Source organism: Mus caroli, unplaced genomic scaffold, assembly GCF_900094665.2.
Source record: "Mus caroli unplaced genomic scaffold, CAROLI_EIJ_v1.1 scaffold_9593_1, whole genome shotgun sequence".
NCBI classification, from domain to species: Eukaryota; Metazoa; Chordata; class Mammalia; order Rodentia; family Muridae; genus Mus; species Mus caroli.
In genome coordinates, this window is record NW_018389934.1 from 7,539 (window position 1) to 20,898 (window position 13,360).

Here is a 13,360-nt window from a genome sequence, read left to right on the forward strand (position 1 = left end):
AAAAATGTTTGAATTAAGGAATGAGAACAGATTATAACACGGAGGAAAGTTTCCTCTTAATAAACATTGAAGATATTCATCCCTAAGTAAAATAATAACTGATACATAATTCAAAAGGACGGATGTTATAAATTCTTCTGGGGAAGTTTATGGATTCTATCCTTAGATTCTAGCACAGGCGAACATGAATCCTAAGTAGAAAGAAGTCACATCCAGCACAACATGAAAATTACAGTTTATTAGCAGAATCAAGTAAAAAATGGTCAGATAAACAAATAATACACAACAAAGTGCACTAGAAATAAAACTGAGTAAGGCAAGATGAATAAGGTTCACAATATTGGAAAAGAGACAAACTGGGAAAAACAGCTGTAAACATGGACATTTGATATTATCACCAAATCCAAACAATCACACAAGCCATCTTTTATGACTAAACAGAATTAAAGGACCTGTGTCAGGTGGTCTTGTTGGTTTCTCCATCCTGATTAGCTGCTGGTTCTAGAATCTCATTCATTCTTAAAACCTCTTCATAGAGCAAATAGTTCTGCAGACTTCTGGGAAGTGGCAACTGATGGATGAAAATGTCAGAATGAAGGTGCTCTGCTTTTAGACTGGCCCGAATTTCCAAACGACAAAGATGGGTTAGGCTTGGAACAGAGGCTGGAGAAACAAACAAACATAATTTTCACTAACAGTGGACTGAATAAATGGTTGGGAAAGAAATAGCTCTTATTGTGAAAGCATGATGACCTGAGTTTGAACTTCAGAAACCATGGAAAAGCCACAGTGGCAGCCAGCACCTCTCACCCAAACAAAAACAGGAGCATCAGTGTAGCTTGCTGGCTACCAATCTACCTCCAGATCCAGTGAGAGACCCTGTATTAAGGCAAGTGATGTACTAACATCCTCCTGTGGCCCCCAACATGTACACACTATCATGAATACTTACAAAACATACACATACACACAAGCAATACATTAAGATAAGTATCCAACCCATGTCTATACAATAAAAGAGAAACACTATGTTGCTTAGTCTCGTTTTGAAAGAAGACTACTGGGTCAGCATGACTACATGAGACGCGTATGTACTTTTTCCACTTGGTTGATCTCACTTCAATTGGTCACAAACTCAAGACAGCATCCAGAGCCAGAAAAAAGTAAGTCTTTAAATTTTAATAATCTAACAACAAGCTAACACTTAAGAAAACCCTAAATAGAAATTGCTATTTCCCTCTTAGTCTGTTTTACTACCAAAGGTTCTGAACGTAACACATCAAACCAAGGGATGTGCAGCCTGACCATTTCCTCTTTGCATCTATGACATAAAATAAAGTTTCAAGGTCTGTGAAGATGGCTCAGAAGTTAATAACATTAGCTGTTCTTCCAAAGGACCCAGGCTCAAATTGTAGCACCTACATGGTGGTTCACAACTGCCTATAATTCCAGTTTCAGGGGATCCAATGCCCTCTTCTGACTTCAATAGGCACCAAGCATGCATGTGGTACACAGAAATACATGCATAAAAAAATCCAGAAAATTAAAAAAAATACTTTTTTTAAGAAAGAAATTTCAAAATCGGCACAGAAACAGAACATTCACTGAGTGTTCTCTATGCTACACACCCACCACATATTCTAGTTTTGTATTATTTATTCCAGGCTACACATACATATACGATTTTTGTTTGTTTCTTTGGGCTTCCTAAAGTTATGTTGTACCACTGATCTGCCCCAGACTCTGGGATTTATTATCATACTTTAATAATATGGGAAAATGGAGGTTTAAAAAGAAATTTCAGGTGCACCATTCCTGCCAGGGGAGAGCTTGTCTCCAGGGAAGGCTCTGACTCTGGGACTCACGGGAGATTGCCATTTTCTCTCCGGTGACAAGCTAAGGCCGGACTAGCCAGGAGCACACAGGCCTAAGAAGCAGAAGAGGAGATGGCTCAGGGTCATTCCTTCTTCCATCTGTACCCAGGAGGTAGGGTTTTTCCACAGTCCTCTGTGCACTGGTCTTGCCAGGAGAGAGCTGGTCTCCCAGGATTGCTGACACAGGCTTACAGACCCACAGGAGGAACAAGCTCCAGCCAGAGACAGCAAGAACATTTAACACCAGAGATTACTAGATGGCAAAAGGCAAACACAAGAATCTTACAAACAGAAACCAAGACTACTTGGCATCATCAGAACCCAGTACTCCCACCACAGCAAGTGCTGGATACCCCAACACACAGGAAAAGCAAGATTCAGATCTAAAATGACTTCTCATGATGATGGTAGAGGACTTTAAGGAGGACATAAATAACTCCCTTAAAGAATTACAGGAGAACACGGGTAAACAGCTAGAAGCTTTAAAGAGGAAATTCAAAAATCCCTTGAAGAATTACAGGAAAAAATATCCAAACAGATGAAGGAATTGAACAAAACCATTCAGGATCTAAAAATGGAACTAGAAACACTAAAGAAATCACAAAGGGAGACAATCTAGGATAGAAAACCTAGGAAAGAAGTCAGGAGCCATAGATGCAAGCATCACCAACAGAATACAAGAGGTCGAAGAAAGAATCTCAGGTACAGATGATACCATAGAAAACATTGACAGAACAATCAAAGAAAATGCAAAAAGATCCTAATCCAAAACATCCAGGAAATCCAGGACACAATAAAAAGACAAAACCAAAGGATAACAGGTATAGAAGAGAGTGAAGATTTCCAACTTAAATGACCAGTAAATATCTTAAAATTATCGAGGAAAACTTCCCTAACCTAAATAAAGGCATGCCCACGAACATTCAAGAAGCCTATAGAACTCCAAATAGTTTGGACCAGAAAAGAAATTCCCACCATCACATAGTAATCAAACACCAAATGTACAAAACAAAGAAAGAATATTAAAAGCAGTAAAAGAAACAAGCTGTAGTAGTAATTCTAATATCAAATAAAATCGACTTTCAACGTAAAGGTATCAAAAAAGGTAAGGAAGGACACTTAATACTCATCAAAGGTAAAATCTACCAAGATGAACTCTCAATTCTGAATCTATGCTCCAAATGCAAGGGAATCCACATTCATGAAAGCTTTGCTAGAGCTCAAAGCACACATTGCACCTCACACAATAATAGTGGAAGACTTCAACACTCCACTCTCAGCAATGGACAGATCATGAAACTGAACAGAGACACAGTGAAACTAACAAAAGTTTGAAACAAATGGATTTAACAGATATCTATAGAACATTTTATCCTAAAACAAAAGGATATACCTTCTTCTCAGCACTTCATGGTACCTTCTCCAAATTTGACTATACAGTTGGTCACAAAACAGGCCTTAACAGATACAAGAAGATTCAAACAATCCCATGTACCCTATCAGAACATCATGGACTAAGGCTGATCTTCAATAACAATATAAACAATAGAAAGCACACATACATGTGGAAGCTGAAGAACACAAGCTGAAGAACACTCTACTCAATGATAACTTGGTCAAGAAAGAAATGAAGAAAGAAATTAAAGACTTTTTAGAGTTTAATAAAAATGAAGCCACAGCATACACAAACTTATGGGGCACAATGAAAGCAGTGCTAAGAGGAAAACTCATAGCTCTGAGTGCCTCCAAAAGAAACTGGAGAGAGCGTACACTAGCAGCTTGACAGCACAACTCAAAGCTCAAGAAAAAAAAAAAAAGAAGCAAATATACCCAAGAGGAGTAGAAGGCAGGAAATAATCAAACTCAGGACTGAAATCAACCAAGTAGAAACTAAAAGAACTACACAAAGAATCAACCAAACCAGGAGCTGGTTCTTTGAGAAAATCAACAAGATAGATAAACCCTTAGCCAGACTAACTAGAGGGCACAGAGACAGTATCCAAATCAACAAAATCAGAAATGAAAAGGGAGACATAACAACAGAATCTGAGGAAACCCAAAAAATTATCAGATACTACTACAAAAGCCTATACTCAACAAAACTGGAAAATCTGACTGAAATGGACAATTTTCTAGACAGATTCTAGGTACCAAAGTTAAATCAGGATTAGATAAATAATCGAAACAGTCCCAAACCCCCTAAAGAAATAGAAGGAGTCATAAATAGTCTCCCAACCAAAAAAAAAAAAAAAACCTCCAGGACCAGATGGGTTTAGTGCAGAATTCTGTAAGACCTTCAAAGAACACCTAATACCAATACTCTTCAAACTATTCCACAACATAGAAACAGAAGAACCACTACCCAATTCGTTCTATGAAGCACAATTACTCTGACACCTAAACCACACAAAGACCCAACAAAGAAAGAGAACTTCAGACCCATTTGCCTTATGAATATCAATGCAAAAATACTCAATAAAGCTCTCGCAAACTGAATTTAACACATCAAAACAATCATCCATCATGATCATCTAGGTTTCATCCCAGGGATGCAGGGATGGTTCAATATATGGAGATCCATCAATGTAATCCACTATATAAGCAAACACAAAGACAAAACCGCATGATCATCTCATTAGATGCTGAGAAAGCATTTGACAAAATCAAACACCCCTTCATGATAAAAGTCTTGGAAAGATCAGTAATTCAAGGCTCATACCGAAACATAGTAAAAGCAGTATAAACAAACGAGTAGCCAACATCAAACTAAATGGAGAGAAACTTGAAGCAAACCCACTAAAATCAGGGACTAGACAAGGCTGCCCACTCTCTCCCTACCTATTCCATATAGCACTTGAAGTCCTAGCCAGAGCAACTAGACAACATAAGGAGATCAATTGGATACAAATTGGAAAGGAAGAAGTCAAAATATCATTATTTGCAGATGATATGCTAGTATGATAGTATACTTAAGTTACCAAAAAAATTCCAGCAGAGAACTCCTAATCCTGATGAACAACTTCAGCAAAGTAGCTGGATATAAAATTAACTCAAACAAATCAGTGGTCTTCTTCTACACAAAGGATAAACAGGCTGAGAAAGAAATTAGGGAAAGAACACCTTTTACCATAGTCACAAATAATATAAAATATCTTGGTGTGACTCTAACTAAGCAAGGGAAAGCTCTGTATGACAAGAACATAAAGTCTCTGAAGAAAGAAATCAAAGATCTCAGAAGATGGAAAGATCTCCTATGATCATGGATTGGTAGGATTGATATAATAAAAATGGCCATCTTGCCAAAAGCAACCTACAGATTCAATGCAATCCCCATCAAAATACCAACTCAATTCTTCATAGACTTAGAAAGAGCAATTTCTAAATTAATCTCGAAAGGCAAAAACCCAGAATATCGAAAACCATTGTCAACAATAAAAGAACTTCTGGGGGACTCACCATCCCTGACCTCAAGCTGTATTACAGAGCAATAGTGATAAAAACTATATGGTATTGGTACAGTGACAGGCAGGTATGGAATAGAATTGAAGACCCAAAAATAAACCCACACACCTATGGTCACTTGATCTTTGACACAGGAGCTAAAACCATCCAGTGGAAAAGAAGACAGCATTTTCAACAAATGGTGCTGGTTCAACTGGTGGTTAGCATGTAGAATAATGCAAATCGATTCATTCTGATCTCCTTGTACAAAGCTTAAGTCCAAATGGATCCAGGACCTCCACATAAAACCAGATACACTAAAACTAATAGAAAAGAAAGTGGGAAAGAGACTCGAGCACATAGGCACAGGGGAAATTTTCCTGAATAGAACACAAATAGCTTATGCTCTAAGACCAAGAATTGATAAATGGGACTTCATAAGATTGCAAAGCTCCTGTAAGGCAAAGGGCATTGTCAATAGGACAAAAAGGCAACCAACATATTGGGAAAAGATTTTTACCAACCCCACCCACATCCTATGGAGGGATAATATCTAATATATATAAAGAACTCTAGAAGTTAGACTCCAGAAAATCAAATAACCCTATTGAAAATGGGGTACAGAGTTAAACAAAGAATTCTCAACCAAGGAATATCGAATGACTGAGAAGCACCCAAAGAAATGTTCAACATCCTTAATCATCAGAGAAATGCAAATCATAACAACCCTGAGATTCCACCTCACACCGTCAGAATGGCTAAGATCAAAAATTCAGGTGACAGCAGATGCTGGCGAGGATCTGGACAAAGAGGAACATTCATCCATTGCTGGTGGGATTGCAAGCTGGTACAACCACTCTGGAAATCTGTTTGTCAGTTCCTCAGCAAATTGGACATAGTACTACTTGAGGACCCAGCTATTCCCTCCTGGGCATACACCCAGAAAACGATCCAACATGTAATAAGTACACATGCTCCATTATGTTCATAGCAGCCTTATTTATAATATCCAGGAGCTGGAAAGAACCCAGATGTCCTTCAACAGAGGAATGGATACAGAAAATGTGGTGCATTTACACAATGCAGCACTACTCAGCTATTAAAAATGATGAATTCATGAAGTTCTTAGGGAAATGGATGGAACTAGAAAATATTACCCAGATTGAGGTAACCCAATCACAAAAGAATACACAAGGTACATACTCACTGATAAGTAGGTATTAGGCCAGAAGTTCGGAATACCAAAGCTACAATGAACAGACAACCTGAAGCTCAAGAAGAAGGAAGACCACAGTGTGGATACTTCAGTCCTTCTTAGAACGGAGAACAAAATACCCATTGGAGGAAATACAGAGATAAAGTTTAGGGCAGAAACTGAAGGGAAGGCCATCCAGTGACTGTCCCACCTGGGGTTCCTTCCCCTATAAAGTTACCAAACTTAGACATTATTATGGATGCCAACAATCACTTACTGACAGGAGCCTGATATGGCTGTCTCCTGAGAGACTCTGCCAGTGCCTGACAAATACAGAAGTGGATGCTCACAGCCATCCAATGGACTGAGCATAGGGTCCCCAATGGAGGAGCTAAAGAAAGAACCCAATGAGCTGAAGGGGTTTATAGCCTCAGTACTCCCAGAGCTCTCAGGAACTAAACCACCAGCCAAAGGGTACACATGGAGGGACCCATGTCTCCAGGCACATATGTAGCAGAGTATGGCATAGTGGGACATCAATGAGAGGAAAGGCCCTTGATCTTGTGAAGTGTAGGGAAGTGGGAGTGTGTGGGTTAGTGAGCAAGGGGAGGAGGGTTGGGATAGGAGGTTTTTCAGAAGGGAAATGAGGAAAGGGGATATAATTTGCAATCTAAATAAAGGAAACATCTAATTTTTTAAAACAACGAAGTTTCAGTAACATTTCAAACATCACAAAACCATCTAAACTGCAGAGCCATTCAGATCCATTTGATCCCAACACCTCTAAGCATTGATGAGTATCTGCTGTAGCCACAGGAGGATGCAAATTCTCAAATAATCCATGTACATGTAACTGAGAAACACCAGATGACAGCAGCATCGATTTCTAAGATGAGAGTGCTAACTGAAGAAGATAATGTCCACAAAAAACAAAACAGCTAATGCTTTTATGTGACTCGATTTTTTGTTAGTAGAGAAATCTTGAAATCCATGACAAAGGAGCTAGGGCAGGGCATCAACTCAAGTACCAAGGAGAGCATATCTGAGGACAACTAATATTGTTTTCTACACCCCCAGCTCAACGGGGTTAAAGCAAGCTCATTTCCTAACATTCCAAATGCACCATATCAAAACAACTCAAGTTATCTCCATATCTTATGTTTTAGTTTCTGTTTAGTTTACGAAGAGTTTTAAAAACAACTGTCATTAGGAAAAAGTGAGAACAAAAGAACGGAGAGTAATCTGAAGCACAGTAGATTAATGATGTGAGTATAAACAGTGGTAAAGACTCAGATGAATACTACCAATGCATGAAGGTTATACAAAGAGCCAAAGAAATACCACTGAATACAATCTTGAAACTTGGTTTGAGGATAGTGTGTTTGTAGAATTGTGGAAATTATACTGAAAGTATATGACATACATGTGACTTTGTAAGAACTGGTATCCATAAGTATAATGTAACATCTAGATAAGAATAGTGAGGGTTTTGAAAACAAAATTAAAGTTTAAATGCTTTTGCTTATCTAACAATATTTATCATTTAGCATATGGAACATATGATTGATAATACTGGGCAAAACTAGTTATCTAACACTGTTGAAGATGTAATGAAAAGAAAACACCTAAAGTCAATAACTAACTGGAATTAATTACATTGTCAATATATTTGGTATTAAAAAATCTATAGGAAATAAATTGAAATAAAACACTATGTCATCTCAAATACATGATTTTGTTTTCCTTCCTTCCTTAAGTGTATTTTTTCTATTCAGACAATCTACCTTTTATATAATGATTATTTTACATAACTGTATAATATGTAACATTAGGTAAGTAAATAAATATGTATGGGTGTTTGAGTGTGTGTGTTTATGTGTGTATGCACGTGGAAGTCACCATTTGGATCTAGCTAACAACAGTTATATTGCTGCAATGTGGTAGGCAAATCATTTAAGCCTCTCTTAACAAATGTAGACTAGTCAAATTTATTTTAATAACAAGTGGATGTGCATAAACATGTTTAGATATGCTGTGAAGACAGGGCTCTAATGTTATAATCTGATAAGGCTGTTGACACTTAAAGAAACTTTAAAGCAGGAGTTTATTTGGGTTACTTGTAGGAATTTGGGTGCTCAAAGGCAGCTAAATTCCCTGGAAGTTTTTTGATCAAATTACACATCTATACCAGTGCAGTTTTATTGGAGTTAATGATTCACCCTTTATGTAACTTTTATGAGGGGAGGGAGGGGACTTGGGAGGAGTTACTGAAGGGTAGTGAGCCCTGTGAGCCTTAGGAACTTCTCCTTCCCTCTAGGAGGGGATGGTAATAGACCCAGTTTCATGACAGTCACACATGGGTGATCACAGCTGCTCTAATTAAAGAAGGTAATTTTCACATCAACACTGAAGGGAACAAAGACACAAGAATATAGTCCATGATGCAAATCCAAGAGAAAATATTCCATGATAACATCACTAACTTTTCTTCATCAGCTCAAAACTGCAATTGTTTTACATTCCAATTTCCTTTCCATTTCTTCTTTTAACAAGATACTCAGCAAATTAGTCAGGGCAGGATACAGGCATTCTGGTGATGTGGATGGCAAAGCCTGCCTAAGAGTAAATTGGAATTCATACAGTAGGAAGCCAGAATGTTGATGGTTGAGGTTCATCTTTACAGAGAATGTAGCAATATTAGTGATGAGAGATCTCTTACATAAAACAACTTGAACAACTAAACGGTTATAATCAGAGCAGTAGGAACCACATTTATGTTGAAGAAATGGGCTCCACTATAAAAAAGGGCTAGGATGAGTTTCATAGTTTAGGCTAAATTGATACATATTTGTATGAACTTATAACTTTGAATATTATCAGTTCTGTTTTGACATATGCCTTATTTAAAAACTATTATGTTGTAAAAAATTGAGAGTTATGGAAGAACAAAGCTAGAATGTAAAACTTAAATATCTCAACAGGTTCAATAAGGACACACACACACACACACACATCTTAGATAGGTACCTAAGAAACATATAGTATAGTTTACACATTAAATAGATTACAGATTGAAGAGTTAGCAAACATGGGTATTTACCTTGAAAAGGACCTAAAGTTTTCTTGTATAAATACGCATCAATAGAACTACAACTTTGGTGTTATTTTGAGGTGGGACTCACACCTCATCAATGGGAGGAGAGGCCCTTGGTCCTGTGAAGGCTCTATGCGCCAGTGTAGGGGAATGCTAGGGCCAGAAATGGGAGTGGGTGGGTTGGGGAGTAGGGGGAAGAGGGAGGCAATAGGGGCAGGGGGTTTTCAGAGGGGAAACCAGGAAAGAGGATAACAATCAAAATGTAAATAAAGAAAATATCTAATAAAAAAATGAAAAAAAAACCCAAATTTTTTTCAGTTAAATTAAATTAAAATTTGTTGTATGTGCTAGTTTAATTACACAATGCCCATCTGGCACAATAAGTTGTTTTGCTTTTGTTTTTGTTTTTGTTTTCCAACAGGGTCTCATTATGACGTGGAACTCATTACATAGTCCAGGTAGGCCTCAAATTCCCAAACCCACTATATTATGCACAGAATAATATCACCAAGCTATAAACCCTACAACTTAAAACACTGCTTGCCTGCAGGATATACGGGTACAATAGTGTTGGTGTTATTTTTTTGTGTTGTTGATTGTTTTGATTTTCACCTTTTGAATTTTTGGAGAGAAAGGAAGAAGTTATGAAGGAGGAAAGAGAATGAATCTGAAGTTGAGTACATAGAGGGATGGAAACATCTGGAAAGAAATCAAGAAGAAAAACATGATCAAAATATATTACATGAAAATCTTTAGATAAACAGGGGAAAAAAACCTCCTATATGATGCTGAGGACTGGCCATTATTTATTACCTGTATACCCTCCAAAAGATTCCAGAGACTGGAATACAGTATTTTTATTAAAACACACACACACACACACAGACACACACACACACAGAGACACACACAGACACACAGACACACAGACACACAGACACACACACACACACAGCTTGTCTTCATGTTCAAGAACTCAGCTATTTGGGTTTTGTAGGTTATTTTGTGGTACTGGCAATTCAAGCTAGGACTGTAAACATGGCAGTTAACAGCACTGTCACTGATACCCACGAGCTCCTTCCCCCCTTCCCTCCATTTTTGAGACAGGGTTTTCATAACCAAACCTTGATGCCTTAGCTACTGTGATAGGCAATGCATTATAGGCATTCATAATGTATTCTTGCTGGAGCTATTTTAGGTTTAACTGAAATTTGATCTCCTTGATGGAAAATCCCATAGAAAATTACCTAACTCTATTCTAGAAACTCAAAGCCAATGCTTGACTGTAGAGCAGTGAGCTGTGCACAGACAGCCTGGTCCCCAGTCCAGCACAAGCCTGGAACCCTGGTTACCCTAAGGGACAGCAGGTGTTTGGCCATGCCTCCTATGCCCCTACAGCTACAGTCTCCCACAGCCAAGTCCCCACCCCCATCCACCCCCCACAGAGAGTTATGTGGCCTTCAGTCAAGTAGACAATGCCCCAAGCTCCTGGTATTCTGTCTGAACTCCACCCCCATAATTACCTGACAACAGACAGGTATTCTTCTCCCCACAGTTACCTGGCAACAGCAAGGATGACCCAGCACCCTATAAAAGGAGTTGCTTGCCCCCTCCTCTCCCTCTCTCTCTCTCTCCCTCTCATGTTCTCTCTCTTACCTATCTTACTCTCACCTCTCACCCTCCTTCTCTGAACCCTCCTTCCCCCCCACCCCCCCTCCACGTGGCCTCCGTTGGCCTCTGCTTCTCTACTTTCTCCCTCTCGCTGTCTTTCTACAATGAATGCCTTAAAACCATGGACTGCCTCTTCTCATCCAGATCCACAGTGCTGGAGCAGGTTTCCCTCTACAGAACTGCCAGTCTAACCTCCCGCCAGAAGGCCTCCAGCCACAGCTTCTGCCAACCCAAGCCACTGACTGAGCAAGCCAGACTCTCTCCCTTCGGCCCCGGGCCAGAGTCCACCGAGGGTCCCCACTCTGTTCTCAGCTCTTACGTGACATCCAGCAGGTCTGCGGTCCATGCAGCCCAGGGACCCCAGAGCCAGCTTTTCTGCGGTACCCAGCGGCTTCTGTGGTATCCCTACTCTGGATACCACACCCACAGATCAGGGTCCTGCGGCTTCCTCACCCACAGATCAGGGTCCTGCAGCTTCCCACAGCCCAATGCCTGCCTGGAGGTGCCATTGGGTGCATGTAGTCAAACTCCCAGCGTCCCCCTCGCCCAGTGGCCCAAGACTGGGCCGGACATGGGACACCATTTTTGACTTGACTGCTCAGAACCCCCACACACAGCTAATAGCTTCTAGTAAACTGCTAGGAAATACCAGGATTTGTGTTTGCTATAAAAGCCTCTTGGTCTAAATGCTGGGGAGGTCGAGAATACCTGAGTGTAGTCCCAGCTGGCTAGAATGAAGACTTTCAGTTGACTATCAACTGTCTCTAATTGATAATCTCTGGTAAGCTCCCCAAAGTACTTTGGAGACCCTAGCAAGATCCCTAGACTAGACTCAGACAATTAGAGGCTTCAGAATCCCCAGGAGCAGGCAAGAGTGCACTAGCTAGAGAGTACACACCCCGACATGATCAGGGTCCCAAGAAAATCCTCTCTAATGGATTCTTGCCAAACGTTCCAGGGGCACCCAAAAGATTAATCAAATGTCATCTGGTCTAAACACCCCTGGAGGTAGGTTTGGTCTGTAAGAGGTTCTATCTGGTTAAGACACAAGAAGAGAGGTTGGACACAATGTAGATCCTGTGTCTAAGGATCTTTGTGAGACATCACTAGATTCCCCTAGTCGGTTCAGGTGTATGAATGTGTGGAAACCACCCGAGGTTTTTACTATGTGTCTCTCTGAATGAATGTGTCACTTTCTGTGCCTTTCTGTGAGTTCTGCTGGTTGGAGAAAATCTTGGACGTGTGGAGTGAGCTGTCCTGGAGTATTCAATTCAATAACTCATTGCCCCCAAGCCAGTGCTCATTTCCCTCAGGCTCATGGGCCACAACAGGTAATGTACTTCCAGAGGCTATGATTAGAGAAAACGTGAAAGAAAGGGAAAAAAAGGAGTTAGATGAAACAATTGGTATTAGTTTCCAACTACCTGGTCCTCATGGCCAACTAACTTATTATAAGCATCGTTATTACTGTTGAGGCTTACTCTGATCTAGCTAATGCTGGGACCCTGTATCCTCAACTGCATGACGAACTAAGGTACTGGCCAACTATGATTTGTTAGAACAGAATGAGTCACTGATTTGCCTCATGCCCACAGAAACATAGGGGAACATGACAGTGCAAGAGAGTGCAGAGGTTCCTCCATCTTGTGTTCTTGCTGTTGTTATTTCAGGCTTAACTGGAATTTGATGTACTTGATGGAGAATCCACGGAAAATTACCCAACTCTATTCTAGAAACCAAAGCTAACTTAGCTTCAGTGAAGTTGCTTGTTTGTGCAAACATCCCCCTGCAGCTACTGTGCAAGATACCAGGATGTGATTTTGTCCTTTAAAAGTCCTTTGGTCTAAAAGCTTTGGGATATGCTTAGGTCTGGAATACCTGAGTGTAGTGCAAGTCAGTTGTAATAAAGACTTTCAAATGGCTATAAACTATGTCTGAATAGTCATCTCTAGTGTGATGACCTGAAAGCTGGGATTTGAGACATGTCCAGCTCAAATATTTCTTTTCCTTTCCTTTTCTCCTTCCTTCCCTTCCTTCCTTCCTTCCTTCCTTCCTTCCTTCCTTCCTTCCTTCCTTCCTTCCTTC

The 13,360-nt window shown here is 39.8% G+C and overlaps 1 protein-coding gene across 1 annotated transcript in view; it reads right to left on the reverse strand.

The window, feature by feature from the left end:
* Window positions 1–227: 227 nt before the first annotated feature.
* The window catches only part of Asb3 (ankyrin repeat and SOCS box containing 3), a 43,553-nt gene continuing 30,420 nt past the window's right edge, over window positions 228–13,360 (reverse strand). Inside the window, exon 7 of the mRNA XM_029473844.1 lies at window positions 228–663. Coding sequence (XP_029329704.1) covers window positions 458–663 — 206 coding nt within the window. The 3' untranslated portion in view covers window positions 228–457. The remainder of the gene's footprint in view (window positions 664–13,360) is intronic.